At 35.7% G+C, this 27,937-nt stretch overlaps 1 protein-coding gene and 1 long non-coding RNA gene across 11 annotated transcripts in view; one reads left to right on the forward strand and one right to left on the reverse strand.

Moving 5' to 3' along the window:
* Positions 1-16,223, reverse strand: part of LOC106510491 (uncharacterized) — an 883,709-nt gene extending 867,486 nt beyond the window's left edge. For all 6 annotated transcript variants that reach the window (XR_014805816.1, XR_014805819.1, XR_014805820.1 and 3 more), the window contains exons 1-2: positions 15,785-16,223; positions 14,822-14,864 (exon numbers count right to left, since the gene is read on the reverse strand). Coding sequence is in view for 2 of the 6 variants with exons in the window: in XM_084960197.1 (XP_084816323.1) it covers positions 14,822-14,834 (13 nt within the window). In the remaining 4 variants the exon portion in view is untranslated. The remainder of the gene's footprint in view (positions 1-14,821; positions 14,865-15,784) is intronic.
* Positions 16,224-16,247: 24 nt separating this feature from the next.
* Positions 16,248-27,937, forward strand: part of LOC146402259 (uncharacterized) — a 528,845-nt gene continuing 517,155 nt past the window's right edge. For 3 of the 5 annotated variants that reach the window (XR_014805837.1, XR_014805835.1, XR_014805838.1), the window contains exons 1-2: positions 16,248-16,594; positions 27,410-27,574. This is a non-coding gene — a long non-coding RNA (uncharacterized LOC146402259). Of the gene's footprint in view, positions 16,595-21,974; positions 22,129-27,409; positions 27,575-27,937 lie in introns of all 5 variants that reach the window. The other 2 variants (XR_014805836.1, XR_014805839.1) reach the window with 1 other exon arrangement.

Here is a 27,937-nt window from a genome sequence, read left to right on the forward strand (position 1 = left end):
TAACCCACTGAGAGAGGCCAGGGATCGAACCCATATCCTCACAGATACTAGCCAGGTTCTTAACCCACTTAGCCACAATGTGAACTCAACCCAGTATATTTAAACAGGGTACTATAGTGAGAAGTGGGCTCATGGCTATTTACAACAACCACTTCCATCTGTGGAACTCCATAGGCATTCCATAAAATAGGATGATTAACAAATTTCAACTATCTCTTTAGGTGGCCAAGGTGAAATGAAAGTGAATTAAATCTATCCATCTATCTGCCTACCTTTATATTTCTTTAGAAACATATTATGGAAGAATGGAAAGGTATATCATATGGACACCAAAATATACATGTTTTCAGAGATGCAGCAAGCTTCCCACAAGCTGCCTGACAGTGTTCTGTTTCTATTTAGCATTCAAGGCTTTCCATATTTGTTTCAAATAGTCACTCCAGTCTTATCCTCATTACTTTCTTACAAACTTGCCAAACTGAATTTCTCACTTTAAAAAAGAAGCCACCTTTAGCTAGTACACTATAAATATACAAATAGAAAAATAACATATTAGCAATTTTATGTTGCTTCTGCAGTCAGGCAATTGATATTCAGTATTTAACACAAAAATGCTCTATTTCTCTATACATGACTTAGTATTCCCATCTCATTATTAAAAAGGTTAATTTTATTTGATTCATATTAAGAGAAAAGATCATTTTGGAAACATCTAGTGACTTCTCTGCATGTGTCTTTATCTGTACACAAATTCCTTTTTCCCCCATCATGTATTCCAAACCATGTGATCCACTAACCACCACCTTTGTATCTATCACCTATGGTTCGATTCATATCTTGGCTTTGCTTGTTCTCTCTCCATCTGATACATGTTTTCCAAGCAATACTTCAAGGCTCAAATAAGATGTTCTCATCAGTTAGAGATCATATCCCTCCTTCAGAATCCTAGGGCAATTTTTCCCCCTAAATTTTTGCAAGTATTTTTCCCCATTACATACTGTATAGCAGTAAACATTTGGAAGTCAAAGGCTACCTTTCTCTGTGTTTTGTGGTTAACATATGGCTGGTCATACATCATCATAAATATGTATTTTAAAATGGAAAATTAAGGTTTCACAATTGAAACTCATTCATTTGGATAAGTGCTGGGGAGCAGAGAGGAAGTGTCTGACTGTAGGAAATAGAGACCAAGTAAGAAAAGGGGAGAAGGCACAAAAACTACTTTTACCCTTTTCACAATTTTACCTTAAGCTCAACCCAAGGTAACATGAATGGCTGAGACAGGACCCTGAAATTGCAATCGATCCCTAACACACCAACTGGAAATTACTCCATTCACTACAAATAATAAGAAAAAATTACCAGAGCCAAAGCAAAGCTAACTTACTTCCTTTTCCTTGAAATAAAGTAACCAAGAGTTATAATAGGAACAAAAACAGAAAGGGTGGGGGGGGGACTATTGCCTTTTCCACAACTAAATGCATTCTTCTCTTTGCTGTAAGAAGAGGAATAAATGGGGGCTTGCTGAAAGCTATGTGAAGAATACATGTGATATCATATAATATATATGCACACATATATAATCCTCCCCCATTTATAGCATACCTCTACAATAAGTCAGTAGTAGTACTTGGAATTTTATAGAAAAAGAATCCACAGATGTCATCAAGTCTGACATACGCACAAGCAGGCTCTTGATCATGTTGTCATTTAGCTGCTGCTGTTATCTCTGTGAGTGTTCACTATTAGGTCATTTCTACTTAACTGCAAGTTTCTCAAGGGAAGCCCTAAATTTTAGTTCTTCTACCTTTGCCAGATAATCATGTTTTACTCTTTATGGCCTCACCTACGGCATATGGAAGTTCCCAGGGCAGGGGCAGAATCAGAGCAGAGCTGCAGCTGCCAGCCTATACCACAGCCACAGCAACACCAGATCTGAGCAGCATCTGTGACCTACGCTGCAGCTCAGGGCAAGGCTGGATCCTTAATCCACTGAGCAAGGCCAAGGATCAAACCCACATCCTCAATGATACTAGTTGAGTTCTTAACCCACTGAGCTGCAATGGGAACTCCCTCTCTTCAAATTCATGATTATGGCTGCCAAGATTTTTGTTCTCTTTTTAACACTTCCTGTGTTTCCTAATAGTACATTCCCATGAGGTCACTGAATTTCTCAATACTGGTTCCACTTGGTCAAGACCTCCTGGTCAATGATGGACCCTGGGAGCAATAGCTCTTATTGGATTGAGGTTGCTTGCCTCAGTCCAGATTGATTCATGACTTGATAAGGATAAAGGCTGCTTTTAATTTATTTTATTTTATTTTTGTGTTATTATTACTTTTTAAATAGTTATTTCCCCAATACATTTTTTTTTCTACTTTTTAAAAGACAGGTTTCTACATTCTAACTACAGATAAGGTTTTGTTCCATTAGGGAGGAGTTTCAAATAGTGACATTGTAAAAGTTTTCCCAGTAAGTCTAATATATCAGTATTTACCTTTATGGAGCTGAAGAAGACAGTTATTTATAACAGAACAGAGTTTTCCCAAGGAAGTACCTCTATGTAGAAAATTTGACAGGAGGAAGGGAGGGAGGCATGAGGTCAGGAATAGAATGGTCAGAAGGTATAATTTACCACTAAAGATAGAAATGTTCAGTAATAATATTTCTCCAAATTCAGCATATATATCATAGTATTTCTAGAGGTAATTAGGGGTAGCAAAAAGTATATCCTTTTAAAAAATACTCATTCAAATAATAACTATCTCCTTTTTGAACTATCTTTCACCCACACAGATTGCATCAAAAAGAAATTTCAATTCTCTAATACTTGCTAATTTCCCTTTGAAACAAAGATAAACCTGGCTCAAGTTCAGAACCTTGGGAGCAACGAGATCTTATGAGAATATAAAAGTATCCTCTTGTTTCTTAGATTTATTTTTACCATCTCTTTATGGCAAAGGATACTAGTTTTCTGTGTAAAATGCCAATATATTCAAACCTCTTTAGAACATTCACTTAAGTGAAAAATGGTGGGTATATTAAGTCAACATTACAGACGACACCTGGTTGTGAAAAAACTATGGACATAGCAAGAAATGACAGCAGTTTGGAAAATTTATCAATAGCAATGGATCAATCTCCCAGATATATATTTCTGATTGAGATTAGAGAGAAAATTAGTAAAGGCTAAAAATTTATGTGACCTCAGATTTCTTAAGAATGATGCCCCTTTTGGGGTCTCTGTATCACAGTTAGAAACTGTTAGGGCCCATGTTGACACAGAAAATCAGGGAAGAATAAATGAGAAAATGGATTATCTCCTACACCTTGAAATCTCCTGTCTGTAGCACACTGACATAGGTATAGTGGTCAGTATTATCCAGAGATATAGAACCAGTGGAGTTTCTTCCTTCCTTCTTTCCTTTCTTTCCTTCTCTCTCTTCCTTTATTGGAAAGAACCTATGTGATTATGAAATCTGACATATGCCAAGATCTGCAGGCAATAAGCTGGAGACCCAGGAGAGCTGATTGTATAAATGGCACTTTAAAGACCAGTAGCCCCAGACCTAGGAAGAGTTAATGTTTCCTGAAAGCAGAAAAAAATAATGTCTCAACTTGAAGGTAGTAAGGCAGAAGGAATTCCCTCTTACTTGCCTGGGAATATAAATGATTTTTGCTCTATTCAGACCTTCAACTGATTAGATGAGGCCCACTCACATTAGAGAGAACAATCTCCTTTACTCAGTCTGCCAACTCAAATGTCAGTTTCATCCAAAAACATCCTCACAACAACACTGAGAAATATCTGACCACATGTCTGGCCAATCCATTACTTAGCCAAGCTGGTATATAAAATTAGCCACCACAATAGGTATTTGTTAGAAAAAAATACATTGGTAGAACATAAAATTTACATAGGCTCAATCTACAGTAAGATTTGTCCCATGCTAGGAACTGGTAGTTTCCTTCCCTGATTTTTCAGTCTTCTTTTATATATTGCTTGGCACGTGAAAGATCAAGACATGTTTGCTGAACAGAACAGCAAATCTCACAAGTTTGCATATTTCTAGCTGTGGGCCTGAAAATTTTCCTTACTGCAACCATTACCTACATTTTCCCTGGCTTTTGTCTCTGTTTTCTCTCTGCTTCCAGATGTGCCACTACAGGTTATCTTCCACTGCAGCCCAACCTCTGTCAAAGTCTCCTTAGGAGCTCGGAATCCAGAGTTTTCTCTAGAAAGAAACCAGTGTCCTTAGGGGAGTAGGTTTGAACAGAGTACATTTATTTAGGTCAAAATTTTGAATCAATTTTTGAAAACATCAACCACAGACAGCAATCAACCAGCAAAGGCATAGACATGTATTTTATGAGGTTTGCCTGCAAGTGGAAGGTTTTATGTTAAGTCAAAGGAAGAAGCAAAGAGGATTATAATGAGCATCAATTAAAAGGCATTTTTTTTTAACAAAGTGAGATGAATCTCAGTGAAATAGGTCAAAGAGGCTTTAAATTTGAATTTTTAAAACAGAAGAAACTGAGCAATGGTGTATGTGATAAGGTCATGCTAGACAGCAGCCTAGCTTTTAAAAGGACCAAGGCCATGGGCAACAAATAGACCTAGAGCCAACCACCTAATTATTGCATAACTAGTGATTTCCCTTTTAACCTTTCTAAAGTTTCATTTATCTCAACTGCAAAATGAGCATGGTGATACCTTTTCTCTTGTGATTCTCTTGATGGTGAATAATATTAGTGCCTAAAATGGCACAGTCAGTAGCATATGTGAATGCTGTTCGCTCCCCCGTCACTTAAGAAAAAGAAGTCAGGGATGATAATGATATCATAAACAACTGAAAATATATTTGTTTAAATAGCCAAGCAAACTCATCAAAGAAGTGAATACATGCAGGAGTCCATAAAGAATGTTTTTTTAATCTCTAAAATGTTGGGAAGAAATGTAGATGAATGTATGAATTAATTCTAACTAAAATAAAGTTTTAGATACATAAATGCATAGGAGGTTAAGTAGCTGGTAATTCTCATTACTTCTATTCCTATTTTGTAACTTTTATAGACATTATGTTTCACAGAATAAGAAATCTTTAGAAAATGTGAGAATTGATCTGTTTTGTAAAAATTATGATTCAAATGAGAAAAAAATATATTCTATAACAATAAGCTAACTCGAGCATTCGTCTTAAAAAATTTTTCTTTTGAATGTTCATCCATAATCTATCAAGTGGGTAGTATATATGAATTATATGAATGTTTCCTTGAATATAAAATAATCAAAAAGACATTTGGACTTAAAAACTAAATTTATGCAGTAAAAGTACTAAAAGATACTCATAAAAAACTGTTTTCCTCTTAAGATACCTAAACTAAGACTTACTGCTTATATGTTTCTTCCTTAAGGCATATTATTAAATGCTCTTCTCAGAAGAAAAAGAAGTCCATAGAATAATTATACAAAATGGCCTATTTTATTATTTTAAGCATTTAATTTGCATAGAGAATACTTAGTGAGAGGAAAAAAAATAACATGTGGTAATTCAGGATATGAGATTTCTGCAATCTCAGAGGTCTTTTGATGACTTTTTAAATTCATATTAATAGTACCTGACTACCCAGTATTATAAAATTAATAAGTGGCAGAGCATGTATTTCTAATCTACTTGTTTTCAAAGTCTAGGTATTTCCATTCTCAGTCAGGTTATGTCACTCAAAATACATAGGTCCATAAAATCCATAATAATATCTTAAATAATATATTAAATATATGAAATTATAATTCAGAAATTAACAGAAATGGTTTAAAGCATCAACTAACATTCAACCGGAAATTGCCAAATGCTCTACATGTTCTGTGGTAACTTTATGATATTAAATACAGTGAAGTTTTTGATGAGTTCAAGATTTTTGAGGAGATACTTTATTTGTGGATTATAACTATTAATTCATTTTTATTACCAACATGAGTTTCCATAACACACATGCTTTATTAGCTCTAAGTCAATAGTTATGGAATTTAAACATTACTGATCAAATGCAACTTTAGATGATGTCTATCATGTAACAAAGTTCCTAAACCTTGAATAATAAAACTGTTCTTTACAGAGAAAAAAAAATCTTACATTCTATGAGTTTATTTAAAACACTATAAACTTGTTTAACTATATGCAAACATTTGTGTAGGTATAAAATTCTAACACTCACTATATAACATTGAAGCTGCCAAAATCAAAGCTTAAACACAATTATAAAAGAAGTTATGAATGTAATGTGAAATATGAGGCAGTGTGAGCTAGTGTTTTAGATTCAGCATCAATTCAGTTTGAATGTCATGTGACTCTGCCATGCACATCACGTGATGAGTCAGTTCTATGACATTTTTCTATGTTCAGACCACAGAGATATCTTTATTCCAACAGAATGCCAAGATGTTAGTTTGACTTCACTTAATGCAAACATACAATTTCTGTATTAGATCTTACTTTTCAATTAACTTGAAAAAAACCTAAGTAATTTCTACCCGGTATGCATATATATATAATATTAGAAACTAAAAACAAAATAAAGAAAAAGAGAGAGAGGGAGGGAGAGAGATGGAGAGAGGGAGGGAGAGTGTACATGGTAAAAAGTTTCAAAGGCAGTAACAAGCATATATTTAGGATTCTTATACACTAATATTTTCTGAAAAATCTCACTATTGAATATCCATTTGAGTCTATGCAATCCAACATCTTCCAAACTTCTGTTTTAAAATCAGAGTGTTTTTAATAACATATCCAACAGCGCAGTGTGTGAACAGCTACATGAGGCTGTCAATTGATTTTTAAATGCACTTTTAATTGTTTTTTTATTAAAAAGCATTATTTCAAGTATCCTGTTCAGTTAATTAGAGTGAACACCAAGGATGAAAAATATTAAGTGCACAAAATCAAGTAAATACAGTCAGTGGGAAACAATAAGAATATATACTTTCTTTTCCTCTCTTTTCTTTTCTTCTATTTAGGAAAAAACAGTCGTATTTAAATTAGTAAGTTGGGAGTTCTCGTCGTGGCACAGTGGTTAATGAATCCGACTAGGAACCATGAGGTTGCGGGTTCGGTCCCTGCCCTTGCTCAGTGGGTTAACAATCCGGTGTTGCCGTGAGCTGTGGTGTAGGTTGCAGACGCGGCTCGGCTCGGATCCTGCGTTGCTGTGGCTCTGGCGTAGGCCAGTGGCTACAGCTCTGATTAGACCCCTAACCTGGGAACCTCCATATGCCGCAGGAGCGGCCCAAAGAAATAGCAAAAAGACAAAAAAAATAAAAAATAAAAAAAAATAAATTAGTAAGTAAACAAGGTCTTATTATTTTCAAATTTAACCATTTAAAATATAATTTTACCTGAAATCAAGAAATTTAACATATTTTTTGGTCAAATTTGATACTACCAAATAGGAAGTTAAGTAATTTATTTAAGTGAATTGGAAATTGTGATGGGGTAGATATCCAACAATGAAGTTCTAGTATAGTAATGGTTACTTTAGTGCTATGTTTGAAAAATAACAAGGTAAAATATAAAGTAAAAATGAAAAATATAAAGTACAAAATATAGTACTTAACAATGGAAGTACCATTAGAGGGGGAAAAATAGATGCCTATGACAAATGATTAGAAAGGACTATGTGTAAAGTGTGAAGTACATACCCATATTAGGGAGGATATATAAGATTTTAAGGAAAAGTAAGTCAGAAAGAGAAAGACAAATACTATATGATATCACTTATATCTGGAATCTAATATATGGCACAAATGAACCTATTTACAGAAAAGAAACAAACTCAGAGACATAGAGAACAGACTTGTGTTTGTTGTCAAGGGGGAGGGAGTGGGATGGACTTGGAGTTTGGGGTTAGTAGATGCAAGCTGTTACATTTGGAGTGGATAAGCAATGAGATCCTGCTGTATAGCACAGAGAACCATATCTAACCACTTGTGATGGAACATGATGGATGTATGTGTATAACTGGATCAATTTGCTGTACAGCAGAAATTGACAGAACATTGTAAATCAACTATAATAAAATAATTGTTAAAAAATTACCATATTAGAAATTTTAAAAAAAGAATGTAAGGAAAGATCTTGATGGATACAAACCACATCCAAACTGTATGAAAAAATATGGCCAGTTTTGCTTCAAGGATCCTATTACGAGGCCATACTTCCATCAAATACTCTACTGCTTATGTGCCCTTAGATACTGAGAACTTCTTGTAAAGGCCAATGCTTAAATGTTTCTTGAGATTCTTTTCAATTTGAATGAGACTGAGAAATTGGAAGAGAAAAATTTTTCACTTGCACAATTTTCATTTCTGCTTTAACTCTCAAAGCAGTACCATTTTTTCCACATTAGACTCTTTATCCTAAAAAATGGTACTTAGCTATAAAAACTCTCCCATACCACTTGTTTTAACTGTCTTAGCTAGATAGTTTATCTATTTATCTATTCATCTAAAATATATTTCAGGGTGAGGGGGGGCTCTCATCCATCCAGGCCTCGTGCTAACTTTGAGGATAAGGAAAGAGTGTAAAATAGCAGAAATCACTGATTATGGAACTGAAGGCAAATGTTCTGATAAAGGATGAGAATTAAATAATAGATGTAAACAGAAGGAATAACTACCATTATTCATGAGGGGATGGCAGGAGAAAATGCCTTCTTGGCAGTGATGTTAACCTAAGTACTACAGAATTACTAAGAACTATATTGATGGAATTACAAAAATGATATTGAGGTTGACATGTATTTTTCTGGAGCAAAGGGAGGTATTTGGGTATGATATAATCCAGACATAGATTTACATGTCCTAGTCTACACCAGTCTAATGCAAAATGTTAAAAAATAATAAAATATGGTTGATGCTTGAGCTTACTAACTGCACTTATATGCAGAATTTTTCAACATATGCATACCACAGTATTATATTACCCAAGATTAGGTAAATCCACAGATGCAGAACTGCAAATATATAACACAGCAGGTCAACTGAAAAATGATAGTTTTTTGACTGCACAGGAGTTGGTGCCCCTAACTTGCGAGTTGTTCCAGAGTGAACTGTAATCAGAAGTTTTTCAATTCAAATGTTATTATCTCAAAGTACATAAAAGTGTATCTGTTTTACAATTCTCAATGCTACTTGGTGAAATTGCATTTCCTCTTCTCCCTTATCCCATTATAATCATATACCCAAAACACTCCATGTACCCCCTACTTGCAAGATGTTCAAATAGTGCACCCTGACATGGGTGGATCTCTCCTTTCTATCAGTTAGGTCTCCTTCATTTTTGTTGTAGTAAGAACATTTAACATAAGATTTACCTTCTTAACAAAGTTTTAAGTGTAAATTACAGTCCTGTTAACTTTAGGTACAATGCTGTACGTATATCAGATCTCTACATTCATCTTGCATAACTAAAACTTAACAGCTCCCCATTTCTCCCTTCCCCATAGCCCCTGGCAAATACCACTCTACTCTGTTTCTATGATTTTGGCAATTTCAGATCATCATATAAATGGTATCATGCAGTACTTGTCCTTCTGTGACCAGCTTATTTCACTTAACATAATATCCTCAAGGTTCATCCATATTGCTGCATATCATAGGATTTCCTCCTATTTTAAGGCTGAATAATATCCCATTTTACGTATATCCCACATTTTTTCAGTCATCTATAGATGCATACTTACATTGTTTCTACTTCTTGGCTTTTGTGAATAATGCTTTAAAAAACATGGGAGTCCAAAAACAATACATAAACGATCAACCAGTATATGAAAGATGCTCAACATCGTCAATCCTCAGGAAAATCAAGACAACAATGAGCTATCACCTCACAATTGTTAGAATGGCTATTATTAAAAAAATAGGAGACAATGGGGCTGGTGAGGATGCGAAGAAATTATAACCCAGGACACTGTTGGTAGGAATATAAAATTATGTGAAATGAGGCAGCTGCTCTGGTCCCTAAAAGATTAAAAACTAACATATGATGCAGCAATCTCATTTCTGGATATTTATATGAAAGTACTGACATCAGGATCCTGAGCTCATAGGTCCGCTTCCTTCTGAATACATTATCATTAGATTGATATCTCTGTTTAGAGATTCTTTACACACAAATGAGCAGAAAATCAGGTCTTCTCTCTTTCTAACTTTTCTCTCACTCTGTAAAATCTCCTGCTCCTTCGAGAATGGGAAGCAGGGAATTGAATGTGCAGAAAAAGGAAGAAATTGGGCTGTTAAAGACAAAAATCAGATTTCACTTTTCTTCTATTTACCGCATTATAGGTAGTATATATCCTGTTTGGCTGCAAGGAGTCCACCCTCAGTGAGATCCTATATCAGAGGTCAGATGAATGAGGAGAGGAGATCCATTTATCAAGCTATTAAACAGGAGCAAATGTTTTCCCAATAACTTAAGCACTCTGTGTGTGTTTCCTGGTTCCACATGCCTACCCTGGAGCTTTTGTACTAACTCCTGCTCTTAAATCTCCTTTCATATAAAAAAGGTTTTCCATATGGTACATAAAACTCAAAGAACAAATAAGTTCAGGAATCAGCAAGGTTTCCCACAGCTAACCTGTCAGAATGAGAGTCTCCTTTTTCTTTTTAAAATCTCTAAAGGTTCAACAGACTTATTACAACTGTCAGACTTCCGTTAGACAAATTGGCCGTAATGTAAATAAATAGTCTCTCACCTTTGAAATTCTAACACTCAGCAGAAACATAAACCTCAAAAGCCACAAAAGGAATAGCTGCCCTGAATTAAGGATGAGGCCTTCCAGCATAACATAAAATCATGTTTAGATATGGGGTACTTCCACACTGAGCCATGCAGATGAAGTTAGAATTAACACTATAAATCCAAAATAGGCAGTCCTTAGGAGCACTGGGTTCAGCTGCTTTTACACACTACTCCTTGGAATCCTTGGGATTCTACATGAAGCCTTAGTATTCACCTCGTGATTCCAAATTTCCAAAAGATATTAACCTTTGTAATTTTAAAGTGAGAAGTCATAATTTCCAGAAATTCTTAAGAATTTTCAAAAATCATAAGAAAATTCTGTAACTTTATAGCACTCTGAAAATATGTTTTAAAATCATAATAAACAGCTAAAAAATAAGCAGTGAATCTTTTTTATAAAAGGATTGTATTAAATATTTCAGGGGAGAGCTTTTAAAAACTTGATATAAAATACACTGGTGGTTATTATTATAAACAAATATGTTATGACAATACTATATATTTAAATAGTATGCAAAATGAACTCTGCCTGATAAAGAGATATTTGATAATGGAAACATTAAAGAATGAAACATTATCACTAAAGAATGACAATTAAAATAATTCAAAAGTAAAATATAACAGCAGAATATTTAATACTTAAAGAGTAGTATCCTTAAAATACAAAAGTTTAAAAAAAAAAAAAGCTCAATTGTTCTATCCTGGCATCTTAATCTTTGTTTCACAACAAATTTTCCAAAAAATAGAAACATTTCCTTCATACTTTAATGAGGTTAGTTGAATTGTTATAAGTTCATCCAAAACATCTGCAAGTTGAATATTACAATGTACAGTGCTTTATATAAGCTCATTTCCCTTTTAAATGATAAAAGTATTTTACCCACTTGTCCTAATTTTTATTTTGCCATTAAAAAAATCTCTTTTTCTGCTCCAGATTTTACATCAGTTTCTAATTTTATGTTGGAGTACTCACAGCAACATTCATATATTCTCTTTGCACGTCTTTTTTTCAAAGATCAATACTATACATCCAAGCACTGGAGGACTCTGGTGAACATTACTGGGTGGTCTTTAAATAACTTGTACAACTCCTAGCAAAACTAATAGCATTTCACATAATTGTGTATAAAATTGTCAATTTAAACATATATTTGCCTCCAAAAGTTGTTATTTCTTGGAACACTACTCAAATAATTGTTTAAAATATACTGTATGTCTAAACTTATTAATATTTAATATTTCTTGCAAGAATGACTCACCTTTGGCAGTGGAAGATAGCACCATGAACATTTACTTATAACACAGCAATGGCTATGAATAAGATTAATTATCAGACAGTTATTATTCATCTTCTACATACGTCTATCTTGGTTCTCAGAAATAAGCACTTTATTCTTTAAATACACACGCCAACGTTTCCTCTCTTGTTTCTACTTGATGTTAGTTAATTCCCTCAATCTAGTAGCATCCCCTTGTTAACTGTGCACCTTTTATTTTCAAAGTACAATCATTATATTTTTTACCTCTTTCTCAAATAAATAGTCTCTCACAAACCAATGGATGTGAAAGGATAAGATACTCATGTGATCAACCCCCCCAACAGAAAAAAAAAGAGAGTTTGATAAAAAAAAAAAAAAAAAAATCCAAACAAACAAACAAAAACCTGAGGAGAAATAAACCTATGGACTCAAGGAGGTCAGTGAACTTTAAACAAGCTAAGTCCTCCAAAAACGAATGCCTTGAAACATATTCAAAATGATGAAGACTGAAGACAATATAAAAAAAGTTTTGAAAACAGAGAAAAATAATAAAATATAAGGGAACAACAGTCTCAATGACTAAAATTTCTCATCAAATACCTTGGAGGATGGAAAAAAAATGTGGCATAATGTTTTTATATTGCTAAAAGGAAAAGAAGTCAATCTAGAATTCTGTATCAGGCAAAATTATACTTCAGGAGTGAAGCTGAATAAAGGCATTCTCAGAGAAACTCATAGAATCTTTTGCCAGCCAACCTGCTCTAAATTTTTTTTCTAAAGAGAAATAAATGACATTAGAAGAAAACTTGGAATATTGGGAATAAAGTAAAAGCAACAGAAACGGTTAATTTTTTTTTTTTTCGGTCTTTTTAGGGCCATACCCATGGCACATGGAAGTTCCCAAGCTAGGGAGTCAAATTGAAGCTGCAGCTGCCACCTACACCACAGCCACAGCAACATGGCATCTGAGCTTATGTCTGCAACCTACACCACAGCTCACTGTAGCACTGGATCCTTAACCCACTGAGGAAGGCCAGGGATAAAACCTCTTCCTCAAGGATACTAGTCAGGTTCAATAACCACTGAGCAATGATGGGAACTCCCAGAAATAGTTAATATATTAAATAAGTGTAATAGACTATTTGTCTCTGAGAGCTTTAAAATATTTCATAGTTGAAAGCAAAATACTTTTATATTGTATCATGGAATTTTCACTGTATGTACTTTCAATGTTTAAGAAACCATAACATAAAGCAAAGAAGATAAAGGGACTATATGCTGGTGAGTTTTCTATAACCCAACTGAAATGATAAAAAAGTTGGTATTAATTATAATGTAAAATATTAAGAATTTATATTGTGATCTCTAGAGTAATCCACAAAATACCATAAAAATTGTAATAAAATATATAACAAATTAAATAGAAAGATTCAAAATGTTAAAATATGCCACAAAAAGATAGGAAAGTAGGAACAAAAAAAAACCAAGGGACAAAACAGAAAATAGGTAATAAAACTGTAGATTTAATCCAAACATACCAATAATTACATTAAGTGTAACATTATCTAAAAATACCAATGAAAAAGATAGAAATTAGGAGAATGCATTTAAAAAATGTGACCCAACCATATGTTGCTTATAGGAAATTCACTTCAAATATAAGTAGGCAAAAATTAAAAGTCTAGAAAAAGGCATACCACATGAATGTTAATCAAAGGAAAGGTGGAGTGGAAATATTAATACAAGATAAGTATATTTCCAGTCAAAGAAAACCTCTAAGGACAAGAGCCATTACAAAATGAAAAAAAGACGCAATTCACTAAGAGACCTTAGCAATCTCAAATGAGTATACACCTTACTACAGAGCTTTAGAATACACATGACAAAGCCAACAAAAATGAAAAGAGAGCTAGATAAATCCACAGTGATAATCAGATAATTCAACACTCTTGCTGAGTAAAAATCATGATCAATGTGAATTAATACTCACAAAATCAACAAGGAATTAGAAAAACTGAACAACACCATCAATCAATTGTAATCACATTTACAGAGCATACCACTAAACAACAGCAGAATACACATTCAAGTGTACATGGAACATACACCAGGTAGATCATATACTGGATCATAAAACAAACCTTAACACATTTAAAATAACAGAAATTGTATACATTTTGTTCTCTAATCACAGTGAAATTAAATTAGAAACCAAAACCAATCATTTACCTTGCTGGTCCCTTTCTGTCAACTCTTGCTTAAGGCTCCATTTACATAAAGCAGGTTTTCCATGTAATACATAAAATTGCAAAAATTCTCAACAAAATATTATCAAACAGCATCCAATATGATATATAAAGAACAATAAACTCAAGTGATGAGTGTCATATGATGAGAATGCAAGGCTTATTTAATATTTGAAAATGTCATATCCCACTAGAATCACAGTCTAAAGAAAATTCACATGATCCTATCAATTCATGCCCAAAAAGCATCTGACAGAATTCCACATCCACTGCTAATAAAAATTCTCAGCAAATTAGAAATAGAAGAAAACTCTTGCAACTTGATAAAGGGCATCCACCAAATCAAAACAAAACTACAGCTAACCTCACACGTAACAGTGAAAGACCTAGTAGGAATATCAACTCACACCAAACCTATTAAACAGACCATTCCTACCAAGCAGGAAGCTCTAGCCAGGGAATTACAAGATAACAAAATCAGAATCATACAGATTTGAAATGAAAAAGTAAAATTGTTCTTACCTGCAGATGACATCACCAATCTAGGGAGAAAATCCCAAAAAGTCTGAAAACAAAATAAGAGTAAAACTTCTCACAACTAAGAAATGAATTTATCAAAATTTCAGGATACAAGGTCAGCACATAAAAATCCATTGCATCCTTATGTTTAGCAATGTAATACACAATTATAAAATGAAATTCAAAAGCAATACTGTAAATATCTAAAATAACTCCCAAATTACTCATATGTAAATATGTAAAACATATATAGAAACAATATTAACTGCAAATACACTGATGAAAGAATCAAGGACCTTAAAAAACAGATATGCATAGGGTGCATCTTTTTATTTACCATTCATGAATTGCTCAACAAAACCATTTTGATCTTTAAAAAAATGGAGCTGCATATTGTATTCATGGATTGGTAGACTCAGCCTGCTAAAGATGTAATTCCTCTTTTTTTTTTTTTTCCTTTTTCTTAACGGCTGTAATAGCAATCAAAATTACAGCAGCATATTTATTTTTGTTCACATAGAGAAGTTCATTCAAAAAATTTTTAGGACTGTTTAGATCCACTCAGCAAGATAGTAGAGTAGGAGAGTACAGCCTCTACTTTCCCACAAAGAACAATTAGATAGCTATCCACAAATTAAACAGTTCTGGGAGAACTCAAGTGTCCATTTAAGAAGCTCCAGCAATACAGTGGAGCAAAAAGTTCAATAATAACTTCACAAGAAGGTCAGGAAGAACAGTTTCAATTTACCTGCATCATCCCATCCCCTAGGCCGGGCCCTGCAAACAGGGAACTTCTAGAACCCAAAGAATTCCCTTCACCAGGAAAAGGAGAAAGAGGAGAGCAACCAGCTTCCCAGGCTTTCAGAGACTGAAGGAGGACTGGCTTTGGATTCATCTCACCCTGAGACTGGCATAGCTGAGCTGCTAGACCGCAAGAAAGAAGAAGGAAATCAGGGGCTACCATACCGGCAATGGGCAAAGCGAACACACTTCTCCGTGGCCGGCCGGCTCCGCCAAGGACTTGAGCAGCTTTTGCCTCGGAGGGCCACAACAGCCCTTGCAGATGCCAGTGCAACCGTGGCGCTTTCCTCACTGTGGACCTCACGGCGGACATTAGTGGACCGCTCTTCAGAGGACACTAGCAGTGTTCGTCACTGACGAAAACAGCAGCTAACACGGCCACCACAGACCCAGGCCGCTGCTGCTGCTGGTGCTGAGGGCTCCACAAGTTTTCTCGAGTTGACAAATGCCAGTCAGTAACTGCGTGTCTGCCTGCTTCTATCTTCCTCCTCACCAGGTGCCCCAGCCACCATGGAAGCCCTCGGCCTGAGAACCCACACTTGTGATCGATAGTCACACCTCTTCAGGAGGCGGCTCACGCACTCGCTGGATTTTTCCCTCCTTCGCCGCTGTGCGCATGCTCACAGCTATCCAGCGTAGCGTCTCCGGCGGATCTTCACAGAAGCTCGCTGACCGGACGAGGCCCAGACGCTGGGGTCGCGACGCTGCGCTGTTGCCTGTGCCTAGAGCCGCACCTGGAGCGCTGCATCTGCAGCCAACAGGCCTGAACTCCTGTCCCTGGCCTCGGCTGTCGGCACAAGCCCGCCTCTATCCCTGAAAGTCTCAGGCATGCGAGCACACCGCTCACCTCAGCCATGGCACCTCAGCCGCTGCTGGGCCCTGGGTCCGGCCTCTACTCCTATTACTTCAAAGACTGGCACCTGGACATGGAGGGCGAGGAGCGACTGAGGAAAAGAGGCAACTCACTCTAAATTGGTAGGTCGGTGTTTTAATAAGGCAACTTATATAAGAGACTCGTTTTGGGACACTGTGAGACAAGTAGATCTCTGCACATGCGGGCAGGAATTTTACAAGTAAATATAGAGGCCTTCATGGAGGGAGGCCATGTGTTCCCTCTCGTGTTACTCTCTCAAGGCTACTTCTGTGAAATGGCTCCAGCTGTGAGCATAGTGGGCCAGCCGAAAGCACTTTCCCAGGACAAGGGAGGGGTTGAGCGTTCTGGGCTCCAGCTCGCAGGTCAGCTAGTGGTCATGGCCTCTGGATGACCTTCTCCAGCATTTTATTCCTCCTAATTGGGTCTTGCCTGCCCTTCTCTTCTAGAATGTGCCCTGAATGGTCAGCAAGGGGTTTCACCTGCACAGAATTGGTTCATTTGGCAGCTGTTTGGCTGCACCATCCCAGTAGGACTTATCATTGCAAATTCCACTAGAAAAAAGCTTTTCCAAGGTGTGCTGGGGCTTGGCGGTCTCAGCAGTATAACAGGTTGATCCACTGTGTCATTCAGGACAATGGCTGTCTCCCATGATTTTCATACCTTTATAGCGTTGAACGTCTTGGCAGAGGTTCCAAGTCTGGCATATGGGATAATGGGATCTAAGGGTTGGTCATTCAGGTATTTGAAAGTCTGGGACAGTACACTGGTCCACTAGGGCAAAGTGGTTTTACTTGTTATTTAATTTAATCTGCTAATTTAATATTCTATTCTGCCTTTCAACCCTGCTGCCTATGGGCTGTAGCAGAGATGTAACCTCCATTCAGTGTCATGTCCTTTTGCTCATTCTTGCATGCCATGACCCTTAAAATGTAACTCCTGTTCACTCTGTTCTATGAGGCAGTCTATACATGGTACTTAGTTTCTCTAATGTTGGCGGTCTAGTTTGTTTGGCAACAAGAGAAAACTTGGATTAGACCAAATACAGTGTGCACACAAATCAAGACATTCTTAAAAACTTTAATTTGGAAAGGAGGGGCCCATATAATAAGTTTGTCAGTCTCAAGTTGGAAATTCTGATGGATGGCCCCATAATCCTTTGGCAGTTGCCTTGGATGTTGTTTAGAACGCATAGGACATGCTGTAAATGTATTAATCAGTCCATGGTATATGTCAAGGGCAATTCAGCATCCTCAGCAATATGTCATTCCATCTGGGTGCTGTTGTGACTGTTCTTTCTACGTATCCAATCTGCCATATTTACTGATGGGTCAGTTGCTAGGGCCCATATCTGCGCTAGGGCACCAGCTTCCTGATTGCCAGGAAGAGTCAGTGCCTTATGAGCCAGAATATGGAAGAAAGTAAGATATTTTCAGGCTCTTACAGGTGAACTCAAATGTCTTTCCATATATCCTGACCAACAAGGGTTTATTTATGATCATACATCTCACAATAGGAAGGGCCAATTTTACCATGACATGTTTTTTCTAAACTTTTCTGGCCATATCTGATTCTATACATTATTTATTTAATTTTTAATTGAAGTGTAGTTTATTCACAATATTATATTAGTTTCAGGTTTACAAAATAATGATTCAATATTTTTACAGATTATACTCCATTTAAAGTTATTATAAAATACTGCCTGTCTTCCCTGTGGTGTATGTTACATTCTTGTAGCTTACTTATTCATAGTAGTTTCAACCTCTTAATCCACTACTTCTTTATTGCCCCTCCTACCTTTCCTTTCCACTAGTTTGTTCTCTGTATCTGTGAGTTTATGTTTTGTTGTATTCATGTTTGTTTTATGCTTTTAGATTTCATGTATAAGTGATAGCACACAGTATTTGCCTCTTCATCTGACTTATTTCACTAGGCATAATTTCTTCCAGGTCCATCGGCATTATCACAAATGGCAAAATTTAATTCTTTTTTATGGCTGGGTATTATTTCATTGTCTATATATACTGCCCATCTTCTATATCTGTTCATCTATTGATCAACAGTTTGCTTCCAGCTTTTGGCTATTATAAATAATGCTGCTATGAGCATTGGGGGTGTTTGTATAATTTTCGACTAGTGTTTTCCTTTTATTTGGATATATATACAGGAGTGGAATTGCTGCTTCATATGGTAGTTCTGGTTTTAGCTTTTTGAAGAACCGTCATACTGTTTTTAGTAGTGGCTCCATCAATTTACATTCCCACTAGCAGCAAACTAGGGTTCCTTTTTATCCACATCCTTACCAACATTTGTAGACTTGTTGATGATAGCCATTCTGACAGATATGAAGTGGTATCTCATTGTGGTTTTGAATTTTTTGGCAGGATACAAAATCAAAGTAGAGAATTTAGGTGCATTTTTATACACTAAATATCTATCGAAAAGATAAATTAACACAGTAATTTCATTGCAAGAGCATAAAGAACAAGAAAATATTTAGAAAAAACTTTACACAAGAGAGAAAGACCTGTACACTGAAACCATGAAAGACCCAGAATAGCCAAAGCAATCATGAAAAAGAGGAACAAAGCCTAAGGCCTCACACTTTTGATTTCAAAATATGTTACAAAATTACAACAGTTAAAACAGTATGGAGAGTTCCTCGTGGCTCATGGGTAATGAATGTGACTAGTATCCCTGAGGATGTGGGTTCGACTTCTGGCCTTGCTCAGTGGGTTAAGATCTGGCATTGCCATGAGCTGTGGTGTAGGTTGTAGATGCAGCTCAAATCTGGTGTTGCTGTGGCTCCAACTCAATCCCCAGCCTGGGAACTTCCATATGCCACAGGTACAACCCCAATAGGACAAAAAAATACAAAATAAATAGTATGGTACAGGCATAGAGACATACATGTAGACCAATATTAACAGAAGAGAGAGCTGGGAAATAAACCCATGTATACAGGGTCATCTGGCCTTCTACAAGGGTGCCAGGAATACACAGTGGGGAAGGGATATTCTCTTTAATAAACAGTATTTTGAAAACAGGATATCCACATGCCAGCAAATAAAATTAGACCTCTGTCTTACACTATATACAAAATTAACTTGAAACTAATTTTTTAAAATGTAAGACCAGAAAGCATAAAACTCCTAGGAAAAACAAAAACAAAAACAAAAAAACATGGAGAAATACTTCTTGACATTGGTCTTGACAATGATTTCATGGATCTGACACCATATGCACAGGCAATGTAAACAAAAATAGTTAAGTAGGACTCAAGAAAATAAAAAGATTCTGCACAGCAATAAAAAAAATCAACCTAATGAAGTGCAACCAACAGAATGGAAGAAAATATTTGAAAGCCATGTATAGGATAAGGGTTAGTATTCAAAATGTTAAGCAACTCCCACAACTCAACAGAAAAAGGATGATCACATTGATAACCTGATTTAAATTTTGAAGACTTTTTGAATAGACACACAAAAATGACCACTAGTAAATAGTATGTGTTCACTATCAACAGTCATCAGAGACATGCAAATCAAAACCATAATGAGATATTTCACACCAGTTAGGACAGGTATTAATAAAATAAAAATGATAACCAAGTGTGGCAGGGATTTGGAGAAATTGGAACTCTTATCACTTACTGGTGGGGGTGTAATACAGTGCAACCACTATGGAATACAATATGGAGGTTCCTCAAGAAAATAAAAATAGAAGTATTGTATGATCTAGCCATTCCATTTTTGGATATATATCTAAAAAATTTAAAATTAGTGTCTTAAGGTGAAATATGCACTTCCATAGTCATCACACCATTATTCACAATGGTCAAGGTATCAGAACAACCCAAGTATTCATTGACAGATAAATGAATAAAGAAGATGTAATATACCATATATATGATGGAGTATTATTCAGCCTTAAAAAAGAAAGAAATCTTGACATGGATGAACCCAGGGGGACGTTATTGCAAGTGAATAAGGCAGTCGTAGGACAAATACTTCATGATTCTATCTATATGAGGTATTTGAAATAGTCAAAATTATAGAAGAGAATAGGATTGTGATTGTCTCCATCTGGGGAAAGAGAAATGGGAGTTGTTACCCACTGGGTACAAAGTTTCAGTTATACAAAATAAATAATTTCTAAAGATCTGTGGTACAACATTGTATCTATAGTTAACAATACTATATTATGCACTTAAGTGTTTGCTAGGGGGATAGATCTTATGTTTGCAACACAGACATTTTAAAAAGAGGGGATGTGTATTAGTCACAGCTCTCTAGAGAAATAAAACCAATAGGGTATATAAAGATATAGAAGAGGAGATTTATTATGTGAATTAGCTCATGACATTATGGAGTTGTGCGTGTTGGAGAGGGGAGGTGCAAAAAGATCCTAGGGGAAAATTAGCAAAACTGAAGATCTATCCCCAAACACTTTTCTGAATGGTACTCACCAAGTATCCTCTCTGACCACAATTTTAAAAACATCCCTGTGATAATTGACTAAAAAGTAAGAGACTTTCCGAAGAAGCATGATAAGATCATATTTACAATTTGGAAAGGAAAATATACATACCTTGGGTCAGTATTAGCAGGAGAGAAATCTCTGAAGAACAAAAATTACAAGTACCTTCTTTGATTAAAGTTACCACCAGTGTATACCATTGCCATACCTGGTAGACATGTGGCTATGACAGAATGAGACCCCTTTCATTTTTACATAAAGTATGGAATGCTTAAGGGAAATTTTTCTACTGTCTAGGTCATAGCATGGAAATGCTAAAGAGGGCTAACCCAAAATCATTACCAGGCATATGCTTTATCAGAATACATGAACCAAAGCGAGTTGTTTAATGAATTAAAAACATTTTTTTAGGAGGAGAAATCAGCTATTTCAAACATCTCTAGATCTTAATTTCTCTGTGTTCTTCAGGAATATTCATATACATTGGATTTGGATGATCTGTGTATCTAGGCTGTCACGTGGATGATAGCTCAGTCTTTGTCTTATACCTTCAGACAATGGGTATAGTTCTTACAGCAATGAATGGAAGAAGAGATCTGGGGAATGCTTGTAGATTTAAATGTTACTGATGATGAGGATGAGATGATGAGAGGATGAGACAGCGAGAGTTTATAAGGTTTACCAACAGTCACATAGACCTTCACAGGCCTTCTGAGAATCAAACTAGGTTACTTTACTTGATAGAATAACAAGGAGATTCATTAATACCCTTATTTCATCATGCTAACACAGCCTCTCGCTGAGTTCCCAAGTGGACATTTCTAGGCTCTCTTGGAAACAATGTATACTTCAAAGAAAAAAACACTTTTAATCAATAATGAATAGCGAATGAAAGTTTTTTGATTTCACTGACTGGGGAAAACATTTGGGTGTAGTAAGGTGTGTATGAGGGGATGTCAAAGCAACTGAAATCACTGATGCTTCCTATCATTTTGCCAACAGTTTCAAATTCTGTTCGAATCCAATTTCTGACTGCACCTAAAGACCAAAATAGTCATTGGATTTTCACGTTATCCTTTCCCTCCAGTATCTTGAGGACCCGCTAAGAATTTGTGAAAATGGCATATGTCCAGAAGAAAGCAGCAGATCTACAAAGGTGAATGTAAAGAATTTGAGGCATCTGTCTCAAAAAATATTTCTTTTGGAGTTCCTGTCATGGCTCAGTGGTTAGGAATCATGAGGTTGCTGTTTCAATCCCTGGCCTTGCTCAGTGGGTTAAGGGTCTGATGTTGCAGTGAGCTGTGGTATAGGTCGCAACAGACGAGGCTTGGATCCCACGTTGCTGTGGCTGTGGTGTAGACCGGCAGCTACAGCTCTGATGAGACCCCTAGCCTGGGAACCTCCGTGTGCCGCCGCAGGAGAGGCCCTAGAAAAGGCAAAAAGACAAAAAAAAAAAAAATTCTTTTTCTTTTCTTTCTGTTTTTTTTTTCCGGGGGGTGAGGCTGTTGAGTTGACTTTTTATATGCAAATTTGGATCAGGAAATCACATTTATACCTTAATGAGGGTGCTAAGCTCCGTGGAGCACCTCTCAGCCATTGGACATTTCCCTTCCTTTAACTGAGAGTGAGCCCTGAGGTTTTTTCTGATTCAAGTCAGATTGATAGTATCCCCAGAAAAAGTCCTGACCCGCCTGGAGCAAAGTGATAAATAATTAAGATGTTGAGAGGGATAAGGTGACTCTTACCTGACTAAATCCCTTCAGATGCCAGAGGGATTTCCAGGCTCTAAGAGAAGATTCTTTGCTGATGACTTAGACCTAGGAGAGAATCAGTAGGAAGTAAACCAATTATACTCATTGTGTAACGTAATGACACAATGTAATGTGTTTGCTAAGTGGATGTGAATATATGTGGGTTATTAAAGCAAGGTTATGGATCTGAAGAAAGCAATAACCAAACCCTAAAACATTTATGGCAATATTTAACAAGCTAATATTAAGCAGACTTTTAAGAAGTTTCAAGCAACTTCATGTAATAAATGGAATTAACCAAAAAGAAACAGCAGCTCTAAAGCATATCAGTCCAATCAATCTTTTTCTCATTTTGTAATAATTTATTTGTATTATTCTCCAAGACACTGTGAACATATGTGTTTATTTCTGCTTTGATGTATTGAAACTCATTACCAAGGGGCTTTTTCTAAATATCCTCTAAAATATTTATATAAATTACAGACATAACAATATTGTTTATAAATTGACTTTTATTTTATCCTTTTTTTTTTCTCCACCCAAATCTTAGTAAGTTCTAATCTCAGTTTCTGTTGTACTTTATTTAGTGAGGACAGGGAAAAGATCTCAGAGTTTATAACACTGTATCTATGCTGAAAAGTTGACATTTATTGCACAATGTTGTTTTTGACATTATATATATCACATAAACACTTTGCAGGATAATGTGACCTCTTATGTATTCAGCATTCACTATTGCTGACTCAGTTTTGGTACCATACACTTGGCCATATGCTGAACTGAGAGTTTTGCTTTTTAATTTGTAAGTAAAGGGAATAGTATATAATTGTTTATTTTTTTAATTTTTGAAAAATATGAATCTAATGATTTTTAGTATACAGTTCAGTGTCTTTAATCACACTCACATTGCTGTGCAGCTGTTACCACCATCCATCTCCAACACTTTTTTTCATCTTGCAAACATGTAACTCTCCTTTCCTCTCTTTCTCATGACTCTGGCAACCACGTTCTGCTTCTGTCTGTATGAACTTGACTCTTCCAGATACCTTATGTAGTGGAATCATGCAGTATTTGCCCTTCTGTGACTGGCGTATTTCAAATTATATGACGTCTTCAGGTTTATCTGTTTTGTAGCATGTGTCAGAACTGTGTTCCTTTTTGCGGCTAAATAATATTTCAGTATATGCATGTACCACATTTGGGTCATTGGCATTCTTTTGACTAATATGAATAATGCTACTGTGGGTATACAGATGTCTGCTTAGGTTCCTGCTTTCAATTATTTTGGGTATATACCCAGAAATGAAATTACTGTAACACGTGGTAATTCTATGTTTAATTTTTTTTAAGGAACGGTCATACTGTTTTCTGAAGCTGCTGAACTGTATTGTATTCCTACCAGCAATGTACAAGTGTTCTAATTTCTCCACAGTCTTATTAACACTGGTTATTTTCTGTTTGTGATTTGTGTGTGTGTGTGTGTTTAATAATAACCATCCTAAAGGTGTAAAGTATTACATCATGTGGTTTTAATTTGCATTTCTCTAATGATTAGTGGTATTGGGCAGATTTTTATGTATTTATTGTCCATTTGTGTATCATCTTTAGAACAATGTCCTTTCAAATTTTTTGCCCATTTTTAAATCAGGTTATTTCTTTTTTATTAAAAAATTATTTTCTTAAGTGAACTTTTTTTTCTGTTTTAGTTTTTCTTAATATGTGGTTTTGGACTTTATTTAAGGTGTTCTTAACAGTAACAAATGAGGCTTCCCTCCAGAAATTTTCATGGATTGTTTCCTTGCATTCTTCAGCTTAGGATAAATATTTTTTGCTAGATACATAGATATATTTTAAGCTGAACTTACCTGGTGTCTGTAGATTCATGAAATAATGTTCAAAAAGACCAAGCCCGGAGTTCTCACTCTGGTGCAACAGGATCGGTGGCATCTTGGGAGCACTGAGATGCAGGTTCTATCCACGGCCTAGCACAGTATCCAGTGTTGCCACAGGCAGCTATGGCTTAGGTTGCAGCTGTGACTTGGATCTGATTCCTGGCCCAGAAATTCTCTATGCCATGGGGCAGCCGAGGCCAGGGTGAGGTTGGGGAACAGACCAAGCAAGTTACCTCTTATAATCCATAATTTCTTTAAAGAACATAAGAGAAAACTGGTGTTTATTTAGTTGTGTCTTATAAAAATAAGGACTTGACATAAATGTATTTTATCTTAGAAATAATAGCGCTGAATTTGGTTGAAAATGGTTTACTCAAATGGAAGTAGCATTTAACCAGACCCCATAGAATCTGCTTTGTCTTTGATATATCATTAGATATCCATCTGAAAAGCAGTACATCTAAAACAGAACTTAATAGAACCTCCAAAACCTCCAGTTCATTTTAACTCTCCTCGCTAAGCAATGTTACTACCACACACACATGAACTCATTGGAAGCTTGGCAAATATCTTAGATTTTTCTAGAGTCTCTCTCTCTCATCCCTCATCAATCAATCAAAGTATAAATTCTATCCCACAAGTAGCTCACAATTTTTTTTTCACTCCCGTTGATATTTCCATGTCCCAGGCCATCATGACTGGTGTAGTGGAGCAATTTCATTACTGGAGTCTCTGATTTCATTTTTGTCTCTCATCAGTCCGTTTTCTACCTCACAAATCTTTCTAAAATACAAACCTGCTACTGTGTTCTCTTAGCTAACACATTTTTATGAGGTTCTCAGTGCCCTTAGGATAAAGTCAAAAGCTCTAATTTAGCTTGAAAGGAGCATTATGACTGTGACATGCTTTTTAAATCTCTGCATATTCTGCTTTTCTCTCCCCTTCCTCTCCACACTTCATGCTCACTTAGGTTCCCTAAGTACATATTTCCAAGTCTGTGACTTTGGACAGATCATCTCCTATGCCGAGAATAACCTTTACCTCTTTGACCTTTGTAAATCTGACCTCTACTTCTGATGTCAGTTGTCAGTTTAGAAGAAATTTCATAATTATCTTTTCTTTACCCCCAAATATGAATATAAAGGTCTCCCTCTCTGCTTTATGTACCCCATGATTTCCATGACACTATAATATCATTTTAATTCATCTATACCCCCCACCAGACTAAAATTCCATGAGGGCAGGTAACACATCTGTTTTGTGTATAATTTTAGCTAATTCCCTACCCTAATGTTTGGTTTTACGGAATGAATCATGTCCTCATAAAATTCATATGTTGAAGTCCTAATGTTGAATATCTGAGAATGTGACAGGATTTGGGTATCGCAACTTAAATGTGGTAATTAAGGTTAAGTGAAGTCATACAAGTAGGCCTTAATCTAATCTGCCTGGTGTCCTTAAAAGAAGAGTAAGAGACACTAGAGGTATATGTACATGGAGAAAAAGTTATGTAAGTACATAACATGAAGGGCAGCATTTGCAAACCAAAGTAATGAACCTCAGAAGAAATTAAACTAGACAGAATCTTTGTCTTGGACTTCCAGCCTCCAGAACTGTGAGAAGTAAATTTTTGTTGTTTAAGCCACTTACTCTCTGGTATTTTGTTGGCACTTTTACAGATCATAGACTTGATAAATGTTGGCAGTCAAAAAAATGTGTTGAATGAGTAAAACTTAGAAAGGTATAGTGAAGGAGGATTTTCATAGATTTCTAATGAGCTTTGCCCTAATTATTTTGTTAATACAAGTTCTGCACCTACTGGGAATCATTTATTTTACTATATATTTTTCATCTATAACAATGTTGCAAGTTTGCCATTATTGTCTCCAGTTTTCAAGTGGGGGAACTAAAGCTCAACAATTTTAACCTAGTTTTCTGAGGACATCCAATTCATGGTAATGCTAAATTTCAGGCCTGTGTTACTGATTTTGAGCTCAGAACAATACTATCATAAACTAATACCTCCTAAATAATTTATTCTAATCAGGTGTACTTTATTTGGGTTATCCTATAAGTAAAGCAATAGCATTATATAATTTTAATACCCATTTCTTAAATGTGATTTTGTGGTGTATTATACTTTAGACAAACCACATAAATTAATCTCGAGAGATAAAAATTGCTTAATGTTTGATCCACAAAACATCGTAAGGCACTAATTGTTTGAGCACCTTGGAAGGTTCACATTAAAATGCCAGTTTAAAAAGCATACTTTTACTCTGAAAAGTCTTATAATTAATACATGAGTGTTTATTTTAAAATGAATTAAGTGTCCTACAGCACATATTTAAACCTATTTCTGGCAATGTAATAAAGTTGAAAGCCTATTCAAGTTAGAGTCAGAGACCACTGATTTCTTGGCTCTCCTGCAAGTAACATGTTTTTGATACTCAGATCATATCCTTGGATGCCATTTCACTTTAAAATAATGTGTACTCTAAAGACTGGTGATGGTGAGGCTGGGAAGAGTAAACACATAAAAATCCTGACACATATCAGGTTTTCAATCAGTGTTATTACTATTCCCTTGGACATGAAGGAAGAAAGATTTACTGTACATGCTGTAAGTGAACATCTCTTCAAATATAAGGTAATGCAGCCACATGTAAAACTATTAGAAAACAAGAATTGGAAATAATAAGTTTGCACACTTTACCTAAAGCAGTATCTTAGAAGTATAAGGCTGAAGAAATGTAAGTACTTTGTCACTAAAACACTTTTCTTTTCATTACAGGACTTCCAAATGGCTGCTATCTATTTGTGATCCTTTGGAAAACTGCCCTTTGCATCACTGACTTTATGCAGTGAGAGCAGAGCTTGAGGAAATAAAAGGCAGCTGGTGTTGGGTCCAGTCTCAGGAACTCTGTCAAGGGAGAGGAACTCTACCTTTGCGGGGCATGTAAGTTGTCTTTAAGCCTGCTTCATCATATTCTTCTATTTGGTCCATAATCATCTCCTTCATTCTTAACACAAGGTCAGCTTTTTCTTCATCTTAAAGAATTCTTTAAAGCCATTCTGTTCAATGTTAAATTGATAAGAGCTGATAAGAGGAAGAGAATGGCCTATTGCTCTCAATAACTTACTCTTAGTAACTGCTGTAGAACCAGTACTTGAATAACGGCATTTTGCAAATCTGGCATGTGCTAGTTATATTCAGTTTGCTGTCAAGTGTGTCCTGAGTTTATGGGCGCCGGTAAGTTCATAGTGTAAAAAAAGTGGCTTCCTCCATCTTACTTGATAGGTTGATGAACTTCAGTCATGC

Source organism: Sus scrofa, chromosome 6 (genome assembly GCF_054392235.1).
Source record: "Sus scrofa isolate SSC_HxYL_T2T_F1_AM1 chromosome 6, Sscrofa_HxYL_maternal_Yorkshire_Landrace_v2.0, whole genome shotgun sequence".
Lineage (NCBI taxonomy): Eukaryota > Metazoa > Chordata > Mammalia > Artiodactyla > Suidae > Sus > Sus scrofa.